This window comes from Carcharhinus amblyrhynchos, chromosome 16, assembly GCF_965287045.1.
Source record: "Carcharhinus amblyrhynchos chromosome 16, sCarAmb.v2.hapA, whole genome shotgun sequence".
NCBI lineage: Eukaryota > Metazoa > Chordata > Chondrichthyes > Carcharhiniformes > Carcharhinidae > Carcharhinus > Carcharhinus amblyrhynchos.
The window spans coordinates 29,382,543-29,404,048 of record NC_137339.1 but is presented as its reverse complement, the minus strand read 5'-3'; the positions used below and the strand labels follow the sequence as shown (position 1 = coordinate 29,404,048).

The following is a 21,506-nucleotide window of genomic DNA, read 5'->3' as shown; positions in this document are numbered from 1 at the left end:
AAGGTGCAGAGCAGGATGGTGTCAAAAGATGTTTTGGAACACAAGGCATTCTTAAAATGTTTTAACTACTAGCAGATGTCAAAAATTCAACTTTAAAAAAGCACATGACAGAAATCAGTCAAATAACTAAGTAGGCAATTATTTTTGTAAGTTGTTTATTCTTTACATCTAGGACTTTAAATGTATTTCTTGGAAAATAATTTAGTTGCCGTAAAAAGAACTCAGTCAATGATGTCCATTTTGCGTGCTTAAATTTTGGCATAACATTTTTGCGTTTGAATTATTTTGCAGTGCCTATAGTTTGCTAACATGTTCCTGAAATCCTCATCTAGCTCATCATAAGTCTTCAAGTCATTCAGCTGATATTCGGGATTACTGAAAATGAACACCACAGGTTGATGATGGCAGGGATTACTCGCATCTAAAACATGTAGAACCAAGTCACTGAGACAAACAAATAAATCAGTAGTGCTAGAGATTAAAATGGAAACTTTAATCAAGTGCAGCTTCCTTCAGACTCGAGTAGTGCCAGAGCCTTTGTCAGTCAGGGAGGGTAGGCTGGGTAGAGCTGTCAACAGTTCTGAACACCTCCTGAATGCTACACTTTCCCTGCACATTCTTTCATTTTCACAATGAATATGGGGGGTTTGTCCCTTTGAGTTCAATGGGCAATATTTCAACTTTTAACCTTTGAAGTGCTACAGAAATAAGTCTTTTCACATCAGTCAAAAAGCACAATTACAATTCTAAAAAAAAGTTCAAGAATGCAAGGAACTGAGAAACATGCTGCAGTTCTCTCTAAATCTACTTTGGGATATTTTACACCGCAAATGCACAGAAAATCATTTTATAAAGAACACATGAGGTACATAGAATGCAGACAACTATTTAGTACTCAGAAGTTAATATTAAAGAGAAATAATTTAAAAAATGGAAAGGAAAGGGAATAATAGTCAAATTTTTTTTTTTCAAACTGATACTGACATTTCTCCTTTCTCTTAAGTGTGCTTAACGCTGCTTGATTCCAAGTCTACTGTAAGCAGAACAGCGAGCTTTAAGACTAATATTCTTAAAGGTTATAGACAAATATTTATTGAAGACACAGTAAAATTTTAATAACATCTTTAAAAAAGATTTCAGTCTTGTAACTGATGTCTATAGTAGAGCTTGATTTCATCAGTGCTAAGGTGACAGACAGTTTCAACACCATTGCAAGAAAGTTACATTTACAAAAACAAATATTCAGTCTTGTTTGAAATATTTGTAAGAATCAATATATCATTAATACACAAGCTTAGCTAGACAAACACTTATAATGATAACAATTTATTTGCAACAATGATCCTCAAAAAACATTTTACGTCCATAAAAAATGTTAAGAGATAAAATGTTTGCAATATATTGTTGGGTAAGTTCAGTAATTCCTGCTCCCACAGGGGTCAGCACACAAAGGCACTGTGGATTGGAGAGTGACAATATTTTCTAGTCACTTGGTAGTATAGAATTTCAGTATGGCCAAAAAAAAACATGTTATCAAAGCTTTTTGCCTTGCACTCATCAGGACAGTTTGCAAGAATACCAATAGCAAAGAAAACAACATTTTATACCGCGTGAGAAGAGTGTGCTGATTGATTGGCAAGTGTAGAGGCATTGTCGTGGCAAATGCATCAGGGAACAGTTAACTGCCAGGTTTTGTGCCAATTCAAACCGAACAGGTTGACTGCAGTTGGTCAAGATATTGCCATGGGGAATGAACCAGGGAATGGCTGTTCCCCAAGCTTCTGTTTAGTTGAGAAAAGTTGCAATGTGTGGACATGCTCCTCTTGTTCGCAAGGGACTGGCCCGAGCGTGTGATTATACGTAGCTCCTAGCACGCATAAGTGAGCCACACTGCGGGCCCAACTGATAATCTTAAATAGGCTTTCAGTGCAATTCTTAACAAGCAGGATTGTTTAATAAGTGTTTTCCAATGTTAGCATCACATTGAATGTTGGCGATTGTGTTGAGTTTTACAAGTACTACTGGTTGGGTATGGTCAGTACTTTGCCTGTTGTGAGCAGCTAAAGGGATGTATTATTTTATACAGTTCCATGCGATTACCCTTATTGGCAACCTCGTAAATAGGGCCTGAGCCATTTGCTGACTGTGCAAACTAGACACTGAAAAAGGACACACTAAGGCCAGCCTGTGCGACAATGGCTACCTTAATCAGATCATTGCTTGCTGTAAATTGTGCAAACTCATGAACATGTTGAAGGTTACCACTTCTGGTCCTGAAAACTGACTGCTCAATCTCAAATGTGAACAATACATGAAAGTAGCTGTTTCATGCTATTACAACGCTGCAACAACACAAGTGGTTTCCTTCACTAGCAGGAGGCTGCTCTCAAGCCAAAAAGACGATCTGCCCATCACTCAAATGAGTAACGTGGTTTATTAATTTCAGTGCCAATATGATTCAAATAGGAATGTAAGCCAAATGTCACAAAGACTGGTGAGTCACATCAAATAGCATGTCCGTTTTGCTGTTCACAACAGGCAAAGTACAAACCATACCCAATCAGCCCATGCTTGAGCAACTCCACAGAGTGTCCAACATTACATTTGATCCCATGATTGGGCAGCACTTGCTAATCAATCCTATAAGACTATAAGACATAGGAGCAGAACTAGGCCCATTGAGCCTGCTCCATCATTCAATCATGGCTGATATTTTTCTCATCCCCATTCTCCTGTCTTTTCCCCATAACCCCTGATCCCCTTATTAATCAAGAACCTGTCTATCTCTGTCTTAAAGACACTCGATGATCTGGCCTTCACAGTCTTCCGTGGCAAAGATTTCACCACTCTCTGGCTGGAGAAATTCCTCCTCATCTGTTTTAAAGGATCATCCCTTTAGCCTGAGATTGTGCCCTTTGGTTCTAGTTTTTCCAACTAGTGGAAAAATCCTCTCCATGCCCATTCTATCTAGGACTTGTGGTATCCTGTAACTTCCAATAAGATTCCACCCCACCACCCCCCTCCATCCTTCTAAACTCCAACAGGTATAGACCTAGAATCCTCAATTGCTCCTCACATGACAAGCTCTTCATTCCAGGGATCATTCTTGTGAACCTCCTCTGGATTCCTTCCAAGGCCAGCACATCCTTCCTTAGATATGAGTCCCTGATTGTGCTAAGGAGGACACTGGCAACCAATGTAAGATCATCAGTTGGGCTCACAGTGTGACTCACTTATGCACACTTGAAGTTACATATATTCACATAAAGGGTCTTGTCCTTTGCAGTCAGCAGGAGCATATCCATGCATTGTGCCTTTTTCAACTAACCGTTCGATTGTCCATTCCTCATGGCAATGCCTTGATCAATTGGAGTCAATCTGTTTGGTTTGAATTTGAACAAAAAACTTATTAAATGACTGTTCTTTGGTGCATTCCTCATGGCAATGTATCTACCACTTATAGTATACTTACCAACCAATCAGCACTCTCTTTGCATGCAAAATACAATGTTAAAGGCAAAGTACTGAAACAAAAACAGAAAATGTTGGAGGATCTCATCAGGCCTGACAGCATCTGTTGAGAGCTAATAGAGCCAACATTTCGAGTCGGATGATCCTTCATCAGAGAGGACGAAGGGCCATCCAGGCTCAAAACATTGGCTCTATTCTCTCTCCACAGATTCAGTCAGACTTGCTGAGTTTCTTCAGCATTTTCAATATAAATTGTTCAATATATATTGCTTTTCCTGTGAACTTTTCTGATGAGTGCAAGCAGAAAAACTTCAACAGCATGCAGCTATTCCAACAACACAATATTTTAGCTCTATCATTACTCCTTTAAAAGGTTCAGATCACAGCAGGAATTATTCAATTTACTCTTCAGAATTTAAACTATTTATTTATAATGTGTTCCAGTAGTAGCTACTAGAATGACATGACTTTATAAAATCTCAAACAACATTACAATTAGTGCATGTCTACTAACTAGGTACAGGGTTAAAAAAAAGTAACTTACAATCTAGAATGACCAACCAATGAATAGTTTTTCTTGTACGTCAGAAAATGTTCTTTAAAAATAATCAAGTATTTTAGTTTTACGAAGTTGTAAAACATGCCACAAACAATTTTGTCTGTGCTTCAATTTTGAGTGTTTCTTAAAAATAACTTTTCAATTCTTCTAGTCTGCTAGAAGTTTTTACTTCTGTCATCTTTAGACCAGATGTTTGGCAGACATGTACGCCCAGTTACTAACAACTTGGAATATCACATTTATGATGTGGAGATGCTGGCGTTGGATTGGGGTAAACACAGTAAGAAGTCTCACAACACCAGGTTAAAGTCCAACAGGTTTATTTGGTAGCAAACACCACTTGCTTTCAGAGCGCTGCTCCTTCTGATCACAAATGTGATCAGAACTCTCACTCACCTGACGAAGGAGCAGTGCTCTGAAAGCTTGTGGCATTTGCTACCAAATAAACCTGCTGGACTTTAACCTGGTGTTGTGAGACTTCTTACTATATCACATTTAGACAGACCCCATCTCCTACTCACCCAACATTCATCTCAGATTAACCCACACATTGCAAACACAAATGATTTTACACAAAACTAAAATACTATGCATGGTGGAAATCTGAAATAAAAGCAGAAAAATGCTGGAAATATTCAGCAAGTCTGGCAAAACTCGCAGAGAGAGAAACCAAGTTACCATTTCAGGTCTGTGGCATTTCGTCAGAACTGAAATGTTAGAAACACAATAAGCTTTGAGCAGGCTAAAGGAGAGAGGTGGGAAAAGGAACTTCAGGATGATATCACTAAATGACAAAATGTTCATTGGTGCCAAGGCCAAAGTGTGCGATACTGGGACAAATAAAGAAATTTAAAAAAGATGAGACTCGAAGAATTGTGAATGTCCAGATCTGAAATAGTTATCATCCAAAAGAAAAGAGAAACAAAGCAGCAGAAAAAAAAGGAAAGAAAATGGTTGAGATTTAAAATTGTTGAACTCAAATGTTGAATTCAGAACACTTAAGTGCCGAATTAAAAGATGACTTTGCTGTTCCTCAAGATTGTGTTGTGTTGAAGACTGCAGCAAGTGAGGGGCAGAAAGGACAGAGTTGGAGCAAGGTAGACAATTAAAATACTGCAATAGGAGGCTGGAAGATTGGGGTCAGCTTTCTGAACTCAACAAAAATGTCCCAAGCGGTCACTCAGCCTGTGTTCAGGCTCCCTCTCAAAGGAGACTATATTGTGAGTAGTGAATACTCAGTATACTCCACTGAAAACAAAAGCAACTTGCTGTTTAATCTGGACGGGGTGTTTGGGGTCTTGGACATTGGGAAGGGAGGGAACAAAAAGATCGGTGTACTCTTCTGAATTTGCATGAAAAGGTGCCATTGAAAGGGGAGAGGTTTTGATGGGGGTGACCAGGGCCTCGCAGTTTGGGGGGGAGGGGCAGGGGGGAACAGCCATTCTCTGGTTCATTCCCCAAGATAATTCACAGAGGGAATTGTCTCTTAAAACTGCTGAAAAGGGAGAAGATATCACTGGAGTGGCATCAGGCAAGAGGTAGCTGAAGTGGCAGAGGATGATCTGATATTGTGGAGGTTGGTGGGTAAAGGTGAGGACAATGGGAACACTATTGTGGATCGAGGTGGGGGGGGAGGGGGGAAGGTGGTTGGGAAGGGGCGACAGCAGAATTGTCGGAAATAGAATGGACACAGTCCATGGGCCCAGCAACCACTGAGGTATGAGAACAGGTTGGGGGTGGGGGGAATCCTCAGTTGAGGATTAAAGTAAACATATCAGATATGCTAGAATCAGAACAGTTGCAAATTTGTTTATTACAAAGTGAAGAAATTATTTTTAATAAATGTATTTATCTTAAAATTAAGACAATTTCAAAGATGACAGGTGGGATTCTCTGGCCCCACAGCTGTGAATGGAGATTTGGCTGAGTGTCAAATCCTCTGTCCTTGCTGGCAGCGGGGCTTGAATAGCCAGAGAATTCCAGCCAGTTTCCAGATCCCAACTTTATCAATGAGTTTAAAGTCACTTCAGCTGATCTTCCAGTCAAATTAATGAGAGTGAACAAATCAGCAAGAAAGATGATTTTAAAGTGTATTAGCCGTTAGGTGAATCAATTGGTGAAATTTCAATAATGGCTGTCTTCTCTGACCTCCCTCCACGTAGTTGAGCATTCCAGTTTGTACTAACTTAAATTCTAAACCACTCGAACCAACTTCATTGATGGACAGAAAAGTAGTGAATATTTACAAGATATAATTCTACGTATTATACAGAAGCTGGTCTTTCTCGATCATGTGTATCTCAAAGCTGTCTAGAAATAATGGTGCCGGAGGCTGGACAGACATGCAAGTCCTTGAAACAAAGCAGTATCCTCAGAATAGGGCTAGTTATCGATGAAATCATTACTCTATTAAATATTAATTCATTTCCCTCCCATTTCAAACAAGGCCTTATTCTATAAAGGTCTTTGCCAGTCAATCCATCCCTTCCAATTACATTCTTTTACGGGTTTTTCCCTTGCATTGATGTTCCAGTATTACAAATTTTCTCTCAGCCTGCTCTTTATTTTCCAAACTAATTGCCAGTGGCTGAATCTTGCATGGGGTTATCAGCAAACTAAAACTTGCTTTGATAACAGAAACGTTCTGAAATCCAGGTGCTTCATCAAAAAAAAAATGCACCTTGTTCCTCTGCCAGAATCAGTCAGTTCCTGTCTTTCAAGAGCACTGCATTCCAAAATGACGCCTTGTGGACAAAGTGAGGCATTGCTTTGAGTTACAGTAGATAGTCTAATAACCAGTGGAAGAGGTTCTCCACTCTCATTTACATAAGTGATCCTCGATAGTTTACTTTTCTGTTAAAATTCCCCAACAGTGCAAAACATTCTATCTACATCAGCCTTATTCAGTCTTGAAGGCTAAAATTGAAATCCGGTCGATAATCATATAGGTTTTCACCTTGCGCGCGCGCACAAAGTTTCAAGTTGTTGCCATATGATGCTGCTGAAGAAGTCAGCCTTCTTCCAGAAGTCTAGCCTTCCCATCCTTCCCAGAGTTGTCCTCTGAAATGAAACATAAAAACAGGCTCAAAACAATAAACAAATAGATTTCAAAACACTAACTGGCCTCAATTATTCTTTTCCACATTAAATTTAGAATCGAGGCTGATGGTATCTTGAAACAAAATGTACTACGTAAAGTCCGACCAAGGAAAGGGTTCTTTTTTTAATGAATGAAGGAAGGAAGGAATGATGGTTACAGTTTGGACAGAATGATATATCACTGCTTGCCTTACCTTGAGGAACATGAATGTATCACTTCATTTTTAGAAAGGATAAAATAAAAGTGAGGGCAAAAATCCCAAGCACGCCCCTTAACTGATATTGTGATTTTTGGAACCCGTTTCTAACATTCTGGTATTCCAATCGGGAGATAAGTCCATCTTGTGGCCAAAAAAAAAGACCAGAATTCTCCCAGTCCGCCCACCACTGGAGTTCTAGCAGGCATGTTGTGGGGAATGTGAAACGTCATTGGCGATCAGGCAGGAATTTCTGGCTTTGAGACTAGCACGGCCAGAGAATTCCACTCAAAATTTCTGGAATGATTATTCTGTAAGCTACTCTATGTCAGCTTGAAATTTTAAATTTTGTTTTTGAACCTTATTTAAATGCTGCCAGCAAATTTAATTGGCAAAGCCTGCTGGCAGGTGGATGTGCCTTTAAAGATTCATCAGTAGTCTGCGAGATTCTTGTTTGCTCAGAATTTTTACTTTCACTCGCACAAAACCTACCTCCTCCCACACTTTCTCTCCTAAATCCATTTAAGCTTGCATCTGGAGTTGGAGTTCATTTACAACTGAATTGGAACTGACAATGAAAGCTGGATCCACAGACACATACATGCAGAGGATAACACTCCACAGTTGCCAGCAACCTTGAGATATCTTGCTCAAATGGTCATTGTTCAGGTGTGAGTCATGGTAATGTTGATTGTCTACGTAATGGAGAGAGTAACTCTGCTTCTGTTGGTCTCACATTCCTAAAACAAACTTACCCTGTTTGCTTCTCTAGTGCACAAACTAACCTTCCACACCATTAAGTGCATTGCATGATCTGCTGAAGTAGAAAATGTGGTCCTGCATACTTCACAGAACACTGATTTGAATTTTAAATGTGTGCCCACAACACGCTGGTGGGCATTCTGACACCTAGTGATAGACACAGTGGCATTGGGAACAGGACAGTAAGCCATTCACCACCATCTCCAAGGCACTACAATCCTGTTTCTGCCACAGTGCAGGCGTTACCCCAATATTGAAGAATGCAGAGAGAGAAAACCATTGCAAGTTCCAACGCAATAAGGCAAGTAAATGATGAAAGCTTACCTGTTTCCAGCTGCCTCCAGCAAGCATCTTAAGGACTGTTGCTTAGGTTGCTCTAGACCCTGAGAAACTGAGTACAACCTACTCTACCCAGATTTTGCTAAATTTGATATTAGGTTGTTAAAATAGGTGCTAGGTCCTGATGAGCATTGTCCAGGGGCCTTTTGCCTGTTTCAGGAAGGCACCCCAGACATTAGGAAGCTGCCAACTAATAGCTTGGCAGAGATTGTGTTTGTACTTCTCCCCAGAAATTGGGAGTGATGGTGGATTAAACTCCCCTCCATCCCACACCACAAGTGATGCTGCATCTTAAAAATAAAAAAAAACTCAAGACAAAAGAAACAATGGAGGGATATTAAATGTGTCATATGAAAAGGTGGTTAGTAAAGGTTGCCACACCAACAGCAGTTCAAAAAAAACAGAAACAAACTCACAAACTTTATAAATGCATGCAGTGTTTTAGCAGGCTAATCCAGCAGAAGAGAAATAAAGAATGTTTTGAGTTCTGCTTCACTGAGAAATTAGTGCTGGTGAAAAAAAAAGGTAAAAAGATAGTTGTTAGGATTATGGAATCATAAGGTGAAACAGTTACCACACATTCCACAGTACAATGTAAATCAGTGTATTTCTGGTTTTAATTCATGAAAGGTTTTGCATGCTGTTGCACACTTCCTGTTACAATTCATTGCCAGGTAAGTTAAAAAGAATTCTCGGAGCCTTGAGCACCAAGGAATTTTTGGGGTCTGCCACATATTGCATAAACCGCATTCCGCTGCCTTCCCCCACCGCTCCACCCCCGCACCCCAGCTTCTTGTGATGCATAGTGAAATGGATGAGACAACAGCCCCATAGAATGGTCACAACCATAAAACAAATGGCATCACAATATATATGGGTGGCACAGTGGTTAGCACTGCTGCCTCACAGCACCAAGTACCCGAGCTTAATTCTAGCCTCGGGTCACTGTCCGTGTGGAGTTTGCACTTTCTCCTCATGTCTGCATGGGTTTCCTCCCACAATCCAAAGGTTGATTGGCCATGCTAAATTGACCCTCGTGTCAGAAATTAATAGGGCAAATGTGGGGGGTTACAGGAATGGGGCCTGGTGGGTTTGTGATTGGTGCAGACTTGATGGGCTGAATGGCTTCCTTTTGCACTGTAGGGATTCTACAATTCTATGATTAAACAAAGGGAACTGAATCTAATAGTTAGGTGCAGCTTTTCTGTATTATGATGTGTTTACCTGGCCTCATGTGGCTGGGCACCCCCCCAGGATCCTGCAACAATCATCGCTTGCTTTAGAATTGAAATTATCCCCAGTACTTCCAAGCGTAACACTAAATGGGTGGGCAAAATTATTCAAGACAAATTTAATCAGCCCACCTATTCAATCATGTCTAACTGGATCATTCTTGGCTGTGACTGACTTCCATTCTTGGCACACTTCCTCAAAAATGTCAGCAAGACACTGACTGGACAGTTTCCAGATTGCATCACACCATCTTTCATCTCCCACCAGTCTGACCAGTCAAACAACGTTGATTCTCACATCGCCAACACTGGTCATGACCAATAAATAAAATTGTTTACAGATACTTAAAAAAAAGAGTTTTTCTTGATTTCATCGTCAGTTTTCTGCAAGAAAATATTGAAGATGGATCTTTAGCTCATGGAGACTACAGGAGAAAGATGGAAGTTTATATTATATCCTCTCTAACCAACAATACCATCCATACATCTTCAGTAATGCCAGGTTTGACTTCTTTCCCAGACTGCCATCCCCAATCTGTACAATCTATGTTGGTCCTCTAATATTTTAGATCCTGCAAGTTAACACTCCCTTGCACCCCTCCCCCCCAACTTTAAAACACTGGGATCCCATCCCAGAGTTCCTATATCCACTCTTCCTCATTCCTTTCAACATGTCTTCTCCTCATGGCAGCAAAAGGCTGGAATCTGTTGCATTGGGATCTCAGCTTAAGTTTAGGCATTCCTAGTGGACACCTATTGAACCTTCAGACAGCAGTAGGTTGGGGCACCATGGATTTCTAGGACTGTGTATTGTCAATTAACTGGTGTCTCTACATTATCTTGAGTGATTCCATTCTCTTCCTTGATTGCTGTTTTATTGGAAGCAGCTTGCAGCCCACTTATTTAGTTGTTGTTACCACTTGTTCATTTATTGGTAGGTTTCCTATCTGTTCAGTTGTGAATATGTTGCTGTTTTACAAAAAGTGGTGTTTCAGCAAATCAAATGCAAGTGTAATGCTTTCAACTGCAACACTTTCAATTTGACAGATGCTAAGGCAAATCTAAGATCTAAATTTAAGTAGATAAATGTAAGTCATGTGTGAGTAACTGTTTCTTTGAGTAGTCCATCCAAGTACGTATTTTATAGCACACAAAATCTAGGAAGGATTTATTAATTTGAAATAAAATAGAGAAAGTGCAACATCAGTCCATGCTGAGGTCAGGCTTTGCATGCAAAAAAAAAGTTAGCAAGCAACTTGCAGTAGAGTTGTAGACAAATTTATTGGAGCATTTCTCACACAACTCACAGGGATTTGGTGTTTGGTCTCTTCGTTTTGGGCCATTTCCGACGCTGATATTGCCTGGTGTTTAAGCAGCAAAGACAAAGAAAAGCTTAGCATCTCAAAATACAAACTCAAAAAGGGAAACAGTCATGGAAGTGCTGATGATTGTAACCTTCTTGGTGACATTATGGACCTCTGAGATACCAGTTTCTATATTAAGATCTGGGTTGCAAATTCAACCCACCCAGACGAAGAATCAACTGAGAAGAATCACCTTAAAAATAAAATGTTTTCAACACTTACTGATAACAGTCTTTAGCTGACATCTTATCATACCACATGATCTCCCACATTGATAGCTCCATGCTTATGCAGAAAGGATGCTTGCAACTCCAGATGGAGGTACGTGGAAGACAAGTAGTTTGGAATAATGATGCCTATTCTCAGCAATAAAATAGTCCCCAAAATACATTTGTAGGTGTTGAAGCATTGGTTATCAACAAGTTAGATTGATTATATTTACTACTTTCGCGACATGAACACAGTGAAGTACATGCTCACGTGGAAACAGTGCGAGATTATTTGTAAAACAGGATATGAGTGAACTTTTTTTGTGAATACTGAAAAGTGTAGCACCATCCGAGAACTTTCTTTTAAGTATTAAGAAATGTGCATAAATGTTGATGATAATAGAAGGTCAGTCATATACCGAGCAAAACAATTTACAATTTGGAAGCCACTCATCTTCAACTGTCCAATTTTATTTGGAATGTCCAATTTTATGAATGCATTTCAATTCTGTTCTGTAAATTGACATCCTTGATATTTGACACTGTGGATCCCAAGATTTCCCTTTACAATTAGGAGGAGTGGCAGGGGGTGGGAATCAAGCAAGTCTGAAATATTCAATGTGTTTTTGTTTCCTTCTCAGGAACTGTATTTTCTTTTTAAGGATTAAATTAACCTGGACACAAGCTGGACTAAAACTATAAATCTATTTACAAGGAGTACATTCACAATTTTGCAATGCATGAAAAGCAGACATTTTCTCCTAAAATGCTAATCTTGTTAATTTCATTAGCATGAAAAAAGCACTTACTGGACCCTTAATTTGCATTTTGAAGATTAAAGTCATTAGAAGAACAAGTATTGGCATAAAACAGAATATTGGGTAAATTCATGGGCTACTCATAATGAAATGAACTATCCCCAATTTTGAGGGCATTTATTTCTGTTGGCAGGTAGGGAGATATAAGAATATATTGGCCAGAAATTTACCATCCCACCCACCATGGAAATTGAAGTGGGCAAGGGGTGAACCATGGAAAAGTTCATTGACCCTGGGCGGGATTTTACAGTTCAGGATGAGCAAGGCTGTAAAGTTCTGCACATTGTCTCTCAATATGACTGTTATGCCTTTGATTTTTTTTTCTTGAAGACTGGATGGCGCCCATTAACACCACAAAGAGGATGTCTAGATTTATTTACATAATGAGAACTTAATTCTTGAGAACATATATGTTAAAGGATTCCAATTAATTCCAAAGGAATTCAATGAAGGAAGTAAGGGAGAGGTGTTTAAAGCGAGGAAATCAAGGCTTGGATTATACACTGAGGTGTGAGGAACCTGCAAACATTGGGGGTGAGCTCATCTCTGATTGGCCCGCTAGTTCTGCTTTAATTTTTGAGGAGGGATCTCCACTCCTCAGAAACCTGCCAGCCAATCAGTGACTGGCAGCTCTGTAGTAGTAGCATCTGGTGGCTACTATCAGTACTGCAGGAGACCCAGAAAGAGGAGAAGGCACAAATTCTCCAAACCTTGTGTAATCCAAGGTCACACCAGAACCAGACTGGCAGGGCTTGGTCAAGTGGTTGGGGGCACGCTGGGCAAGGCGAGGTATGGAAGAAGGGAGCTGGATGTGGGGAATATAACTCTGGGGTTAGAGGCCTCTGATAGTTGTGTGTGTATAAAATAGAAATGAGCAGGTTAACCAACTGACATCATGCTTATGTTAATAACTCACATTTGATTATGATTGGTTAGAAATTATGGTTAGAGTGTTTGGACAAAGGCTTACCATACCCATATGTTATCCCTTTGTCTATTGTTTTAATAGGGGTATTAAGCCAGGTTTCAAAGTGTGCTCAAAGGTCTCTGGGATTGGGTAGAAATCAGTGGCCTGAGGGATTATTTGGTGGGGTTGGGGGGCGGGGGAGGATAATCAAAGACCTCGGTGAGGCGAAGAGCATACTAATGTCTGATTGTGGGAATTGACAAGATAGGTCTGCTGAATCCAGCAGGCAAATGGAAAGACACTTATCTCCTGATCCGGCTGTCACTTGCCTCAATATAGCTTTCAGTTTTCCCGAGGCTTTGGAAACCTGGCCGGTCAGGGTTAAATTTCAAATAGTGAATAGAAATAAGACAACAGTCTCATTGCATCATTTAAAGTGCAACCCATATCCTGCTGCTCTCCATCTTGCCTCAACTAAATAGGGGCAGGATAGTGGTTAGCACAGCTGCCTCACAGTACCAGGGGCCAGGGTTCAATTCCAGCCTTGGGTCATTGTCTGTGTGGAGTTTACACATTCTCACAGTGTGTGTGGGTTTCCTCCGGGTGCTCCGGTTTCCTCCGCATTCCAAAGATGTGTAGATTAAGTGGACGGGCCATGCTAAATTGACCCTAGTGTTGGGGGATTAACAGAGTTTAAAAAAAAGTGGGGTTATGGGAATAGGGCCTGGGTGAGATTGTGGTCAGTGCACATCCGATGGGCCGAATGGCCTCCGTTTGCAGTATAGGATTCTAAATCAAGAAGTTGACGGGTTGGAAGGCATTGGGGTGGGGGAATTCAGATTTCTAACATGATAGACTTGGGGCCCCAACTCAAACCTGACCTGAGACTTAAAACTCTCCACAAATACTGTTGCCAGAATTTTCTGGCCGTTCATGTCTCGCCACAACTGCAAGCGGTGATGGAGAATTTGCCACCCAGCCAAATCTCTGGTGGCTACAGCGAGACCAGGAAATCCCACCGGTGTGAACGGCTAGAAAGTTCCAGCCCACACCATTGATTGCAAATAGGCAGAAATATTCATCAGTAAGAATAAAACTCTATTAGATGAAAAGAAGCGAGAATCCATTGGATTAAATAAAGTTACCTGTACTGATTGAAGTTTTCTTCATCTTTTCCTCCTACACAGGAAAACACAGCAATTTTGAGAACAATTAAGAGATCATCCAGCCATGCTTACATTTAAACAGTGACATGTTGCTTCATACAGAATGGACACAAATGCCTAGACTGTCATTATGGTTAAGATCCCATAGTGGAAAATCACAAATCCATTCCTGAATATTGCACTTTCCATTCTCGTAGGGGTAGGGCACATTTCAGATATACTTATTTTAAGGCGGTAGCTGTACATTTATGTCACAAGCTGCCTCCACTCTAATTGGATTTTGCCCAGGAGTATGGATCCCAAAGTATGTAAACACGTTGAGTTCATTTATTGAGATTAGGCACATGAGAATAGATATACATTGGTATAAAGCTTAAATACATCAGAGGCATGTATGTGTACGTACTGTACTCAAAGGAAAAGTGAAACTAAGGCTGAATCACATAATTTTATGCAGATACCCCTAATAGGCATATCACAACACTGTTCTGGACCCCTTCTGCCAAAGCCTGAAGGTTCTGCTTAGAAAAACATGGGGCAGTTGGACCCATCCTTTTCCATGTGTCTTCTCGGTGTGACTTTCTATGCATTAAAACGTAAAGTGAAAAGGGATGTCAGCCATTTAGATGATAATGCTCTCATTTACATTTGTGTGCTTTCATACACTCACCATTTTTGCCACATCATCTATGATTACCAGTAAGGTTTGTTGGCGAAAGTGGTTCTGCCACATGCATATTGCCACGCATGTTATGGCTGTGACTCCAAGCTGTATTCTGTGACCACTGACAGCCCGTACTAGTTTTCCCCCTGCTTTGTCACTGTTTTGCTGTGACAGCGTGGTCAAGCATCAACCTGATAGATGGGTGGCAAAGGGCAAGTGGATAGGATAATGAACATGGCACTGTTGATTATTTATCCGCCCACTTGAGTCTTGGCAGCTAACTACATGATTGCATAATATTTGTATCAGGTAGTGCAGGCAAGATGTTGCCATCTCTATGGCTGTGTCTTGAAAATTCACTGTGCTTTCAGTGGTTCAATGGAATACACTTTGATTAGGCAGCAACAATGATAATTCTCCCATGTGGAAAGCTCAGGATGGGCCATTTGTTCCAGGGTCAGTTAACAGTTAGATATTTTTAAAGGTCAAGTTCAAAGCTGTCTCCGCACATCTGATCTGGGAGCAGACATCTGGGCCAAAGTAAACCAAGAAAGAAAACAGATTTGGGAATAATTAATATGAGCTTGGAAGCATTGATTTTCTCACATATTTTCAGTTTCTAGGTTCAAATAGACTGATCTGTTGCTCCAAACATTTAGCTAGTTCACTGAAAGAGTGCTGAGATTTATAACAACCTATTTCGCCCTTTGGCTGGTTTAATCCCTGTGGAAGTTAATATTGATGTGATATGGGAAATGAACTCCACGTCTAGTTAATTATTCTGTCAGTGTCATCCATAAATTTTAATAAGGGCATTAACTTCTGAATCACTTGTACCACCAAGTTAACAGCTCCCCGATGTAATTACCATAATTAATTTGCACTCAACTACAATATTTTAACTGAACTATTAACCAGCCTTTCATTTTCTACAGCATGATCCATAAATTACAAACTTAAAGACCATGAGTAATTAATTCTTCTCACCTGTTCAGAAGTAAAATAATTAATTTTAAGTATAAAATCTCCAAGATGTGGTAGCCATCAATGCACGCACCGTAATGAGAATATCAAAAAGTATCTGTACCTGTGTTCATATTCCTGGTCCGTGGGTTACACTGTTTAAAGCCACGGCAGGTTCGTAATTCCATAAGTTGTACATGTAACTGGTTCAAAACATCTCGATCTAATGTGTTCACTGCATTCATCAGCTAAAAATGGAAAATATGAACTTTGACTAAAGGGACCGACAATTATTTTTGCATTTGAATAATTTCTAATTGGGCTGCACTGGGGCTGACACATTAGGATCCCATTATGTACTGGGGGACACATGGGGTCCACACTGGTAAACGCTCATTTCCTTTATTTAAAGGATTACTATTGTATTAGCCACAGTTCAGTGCTGGTGTAATCTTTCAAGAAGCAGTTTGGGAGACATTGTGAAACAGCTCTCATATTTATAGAATTCTACAGTGCAGGAGGAGGTCTTTCGGCCCATTATGTCTGCACCGACCACAATCCCACCTAGGCCCAATCCCCGTAACCCCATGCATTTAACCCAGCTAATTCCCTGACACCAAGGGGAAATTTAGCATGACCAATCCACCCAACTCATACATCGTTGGGCTGTGGGAGGAAACCAGAGCACCCAGAGGAAAGCCACACAGACATTGGGGAGAACGTGCAAATTCCACACAGACAGTGACTCAAGCGGGAACTGAACTGAGGTCCCTGGCGCTGTGAGGCAGCAGTACTAAGCACTGTGCCACCATAACGCCCAAATATTATTCAGTATTAAGGTGTATCAGAACCCATTTACAAGTTAGTTGGTTTGGAAGATATCTGTCCACGTCAGCCTCATTCACAAAATCTGTCCACAGGGGTGGACAGAGGCTTAAAGTAAGTTTGCTGCTGTTTTGCTCACGTTTTCAAATCTGTTTTCCAGGCAACAATCATCAAGTTTGTGCAATTATAACTTTGTAAATGTTCTTCAAGGTGAAAATTCTTTTAACAGGATCAGTATTTTTGCCAGTTAAAGCTCTGTCCACGACAGCAAGAAACTGTATAGGGTTGTGAATGTATATTACGCAAACCAGCCTCCCATTTATTGACTCCATCTACATTTCCTGCTGCCTCAGGAATTCAGCCAGCATAATCAAGGACCCCACGCACCCCTGACATACTCTCTTTCACCTTCTGCCACTGGGAAAAAGGTACAAAAGTCTGGAGGTCACATACCAATTGACTCAAGAACAGCTTTTTCCCTGTTGGCATCAGAATTGTACGTTAGGCTCATCTCTCTTCACCCTACCTGGAACTGCAAAACACTATTTTGCACCCTATCCTTTCCTGTCCTTTTCCCCTATGTACTCTATGAACAGTAGCTTTTGTCTGTATAGCAAGCAAGAATCAATATTTTTCACTGTATCCCAATACATGTGACAATAATACACCAAATAAAATCAAGTAAGTACAGCAATACAGGCAGTGCCAAGGATTGGAATAAAAGTGTTGAATTTTTTTCTTACCTGTAAGGGGAAGGGGGGAATCCAAATGGCAGAGGGAATTTGGCAATCAGGGCCACTGGAACTCCACTGTGCGCACCCATGTGCATGGTGTTACCAATGTGTTCCCTGCTGAAGGGTCAGTCCTGCTTGAAAGATTGGCCACCAGTTGGCGTGCAGTTAGAAAGGAATGTGGGGAGGGGTGCATGGAGATTGTGAGCAAAGGCCGTATGAAGAGGGAATAGATAGAGGTCAGAGGTCTGAGGGAGAGATTTGGAATTCTGTGCGGATAGGTCAGGGGCCTCGGGATGGGGGTAGTGGTCATCAGAAGCCTTGTGAGGAAGTTGGGACCCTGAGCAGGATGCTTGAAACCACAGGTGCAATCCAAGTCTGCTGTTGGAGAATAGCCCTTCAAGTGTTTGTCATTTAACTAAGACCTACCATCTGTGTTCTTAGCAAAGAAATTCTGCAATCCATAAATTTCCTGTAGGTAAATATCTATTTCTGAAGTCTCAATGATAGCAGTCACAAAGCTTGTGATTGAACATTGTTTTGGACTTGGTCCCTCACTTCTCACAATACCCCTGCAGAGACATGCAAACATTCCCACTCACTTCATGGCACTTTGTATACAAGTAGACCAGGCAACGAGTTGTATGAAATACTGCATCTGCATCAAGCGTGAGTCAGAACATTATTAAGTATTCCTAACACAGATAGGTTTGCCCAACAAGCCCATTCCAGTGTTCATGATCCACATTAGCTTCTGCCCACCCACCTTCATCTAACCCCATCAATATATACTTACATAACTTTCTCCCTCAATTGCTTATCTAATCTCCCCTTGAATGTATCTATATACCTTTACTCCCTACAGTAGCGATTTCCATATTCTATCTATACACAGGGTAGGCTTTTTCTTTTCCTGATTTCCCTAAATTTATTATCAACTATCATATATTTACAAGCTCTGGTTTTCACCCTGGTTTCACCAGGGAGTGGTAACATTTTCCCCACATCTAACTATCTCATAATCTTGAATATTTTGACTAGGTCATTCCTTGGTTCTCTCTTTCTGGAGAAAATAGCCCAGGCCTCTTAAATCTTTCCTACTAGGTTATAACCTCTCAGATACCCTCTGTTGTCATCCTGATAAAACATTTTTAGATTTTCTCCAGTACATCTATATCCTTTTTATGGTAATGTGAACCATTTTGGTCTCCATTATATCAAGTATTGATACTCACCAAGTATTATAAGCATTAAGTTGATCTTTTGCTACACCCTAACTATGAACGAACACTTCATTCTGCACTCTCTTCTTTCGTTTCCTATGTACAGTATGCTTTGGGTGTATATCACACAAGAAACAATACTTTCCACTGTATACTAATACATATGACAATAATAAATCAAATCAAATTTAAAAAGTGTGGTGTAACCAAGGCTCCAGCACCAACTCCTCAGTGCAGGCAATTAGTAACTTTTAGTAAGGGGCACTGGGTGATGTTCATAACTGAAAGGGAACAAGTGAATGGGAGAGGATGCCACAAGCAAGGGATTGGTATCTAACTGGGCCTGTCATTAGATGAAAGTTGACAGGTTGAACCTAATACCTTGTGCTTGTCTAAGTGCCACTATGAGCAGAAGGTTTGTGCAGCAGATCACCTTCAACACCAACATGTCCTGTTGGAGGGATTTATTGAAATGCAGAGTACCAGTAATCTAGATTAATGGAACAATAATTATTTTCATTCAAAGCAGCTGCTTAGCCCCCGCACAGATTTTGCTGCAAGTTGCCAGCTTTTGCTAAAGTTAAGCACCAATACTGGGAGGTGACTTGGGTTGTTTTCATTCAATGCTATTACCCTGGACAGCCAAAGTTGTTGCAACATTTCAGATAGCGTCAGTGGAGCTGATGATCCATTTTACCTGGTAAGGGTCCGTGTTGAGGTCAAAGTACTCCAGGAAACCTGTGGCAAACTCACAGAACAGGAAATTGTGGGTCTCATTGTAGGTCCTCAAGCACCAGTAAGTGTTATTATTTGCACTGGTACAAGCACAGAATGGTCCCACTAAAATAGGAGATAAGTTTGATAAAGAAATAACATGTCAGTTCCAAATATGTGATGATGGCTTGCACATCCTCTTTATTACTTCCATTCCTTTCAGACTAATACCCAATATCAGCTTGTGAATGAACCAATATTTCCTGACATTGAAGATCAAAGTCAGATCTAAGATCCAGCTCCTGCCAAAATCCTTGCTTTTGTCACCTCACTCAAATTGAATTTGTTTAAGCTTTAAACTCCACTGAAGTTGAATTTGATGATAGGTAACCTGGCTCTTCTGCTTTCACACAGTAAAAAGTCTGACAACACCAGGTTTTAGTCCAACCGATTTATTTGATAATAGACTCACAAGCTTTCGGGGTTAGCCCCTTCGTCAGGTGAATGGAGAGTTCTGGCCTCAGACAGAGCATATAAAGTATATATAAACTGTCTGTGCTTTATATGCTCTGTCTGAGGCCAGAACTCTCCATTCACCTGACGAAGGGGCTAACCCCGAAAGCTTGTGAGTCTATTATCAAATAAATCCGTTGGACTAAAACCTGGTGTTGTCAGACTTTTTACTGTGTTTACGCCAGTCCAACGCCGGCACACCCACATCATGTCTTCTGCTTTCAGCCAGAGCTGAGCTTCAAACCTCATTCTCCCCATCAAAAATATTTCCTTCCATCACTGTCTCATCAATGTCTTCCATTGTCTCCACTGTTATTGAAGCACTTATCCATGTTATTCATAGAATGGCTACAGTGCAGAAGGAGGCCATTCAGCCCATCGAGTTATTTTTGGCTTTACATTGGAATTAATTAATTCTCTCCTTGATGTGTCCCTAAGTTGTACCCTGCAGAAAGCACAATTTGATTAAAACTCTGCATTTTATTTGCCCCGAATCCTACAGGTTATCCTTGCTAACATCTATTGCTAACATTCATCCATCTTCATTCTGACAGTCATTTTAAGCTCATTTATAAATTCCTTCAACAATTCATCTTCCTCTATCCCCAAAACCTCCTTCAATCTCATATTTTCCTGTGTCTCAAGTCCTCCAACTTTTCCTTCTGAGCACTTATCCTTACTCTATTTCATTCTCAATGGCAAGGGGGGTGATGGCCTACTGGTATTATCGTTAGACTATTAATCGAGAAACTCAGTTAATATTCCGCAAACCCAGATTTGAATCCCACCACGGCAGGTAGTGGAATTTAAATTCAGTAAAAAAGTATCTGGAATTAAGAATCTACCGATGACCATGAAGCCATTGTGAATTGTAGGAAAAAACAATCTGGTTCACTAATATCCTTCAGAGAAAGAAATCTGCTGTCCTCACCTGATCTGGCTTACATGCAACTTTAGAACTACAGCGATGTTATTGATTCTCAACTGCACTGGGGCAACTAGGGATGGACAATAAATGTTGGCCAGCCAGCGACACCCATGTCCCAAGACTGAATAAAAAAAAGATTCTGGAACTCATCTCTCAAAACCTCCTATTTTGCGACCCCTCTCCCCACCTTTACAGGTCTTCTTAAAGCTTATTCATTTGAGTATGATTTAGGTCCATTCTCCTCATGCTTTTACTATACTTCAGCATCAGCTTAATCCCACGTGAAATCCCTTGGACCATTTTCTCCGTTAAAGGTGCATGTAAATGTAAATGATTCCTATTATTGGAGCTGCTTTATGCGAGTCTGATTTAGATCAGCCCGGGTCACTACAGCTCAGTTTAGATTGCAATTTGCTGAGCTCTAATTTTCTGCCCTGTGAGCTTACATGTCCAATATGGGGGCGTCTGCCAATGTTGGTTGTCATGTGTGAAACAGGTGAGGCCAGGCATGCTGCATGTATCGTTATTTCTCAGCCTCTTCAGCATTTTTCGCAGCTTCTTTCTTTTTCTCTCATCCTTAAACATCCAGATATTTTCGTTTTTATCCTGGTTTCCTTTCCTACAGTTAAGAGCAGAAGAAGGAACAGAAGGTTAGAGTACGTGAATCACTTTGATGTATGCTTTTAAACACTTTCCTTTCTAATTGAGGGATGCGATGGGCAGCTTTGATGTTATTTAGTCTTTTACTTCTTGTACTCATCAACCATAGTGTTAATACTTTTGGATATTCTCAAGATCTGAAAAGTTATGTTAACTGCATGT

General features: G+C 40.5%; 1 protein-coding gene and 1 long non-coding RNA gene across 6 annotated transcripts in view; both read right to left on the bottom strand.

The window, feature by feature from the left end:
- Positions 1 to 138: 138 nt before the first annotated feature.
- Positions 139 to 4,364, bottom strand: LOC145353930 (uncharacterized). The gene is made up of 2 exons (XR_013888779.1): positions 3,473 to 4,364; positions 139 to 3,378 (listed from the first exon to the last, which is right to left on the bottom strand). It is a non-coding gene; the product is annotated as an uncharacterized LOC145353930 (long non-coding RNA).
- A 109-nt stretch (positions 4,365 to 4,473) lies between these two features.
- Positions 4,474 to 21,506, bottom strand: part of LOC145353929 (extracellular sulfatase Sulf-2-like) — a 318,430-nt gene continuing 301,397 nt past the window's right edge. For 4 of the 5 annotated variants that reach the window (XM_080204931.1, XM_080204933.1, XM_080204932.1 and 1 more), the window contains 6 exons: positions 21,131 to 21,303; positions 19,227 to 19,369; positions 15,875 to 15,998; positions 14,103 to 14,136; positions 10,967 to 11,020; positions 4,474 to 7,090 (listed from right to left, as the gene is read on the bottom strand). In XM_080204931.1, the coding sequence (XP_080061057.1) occupies positions 7,060 to 7,090; positions 10,967 to 11,020; positions 14,103 to 14,136; positions 15,875 to 15,998; positions 19,227 to 19,369; positions 21,131 to 21,303 (559 nt within the window). In that variant the 3' untranslated portion in view covers positions 4,474 to 7,059. The remainder of the gene's footprint in view (positions 7,091 to 10,966; positions 11,021 to 14,102; positions 14,137 to 15,874; positions 15,999 to 19,226; positions 19,370 to 21,130; positions 21,304 to 21,506) is intronic. The other variant, XM_080204936.1, reaches the window with a different exon arrangement.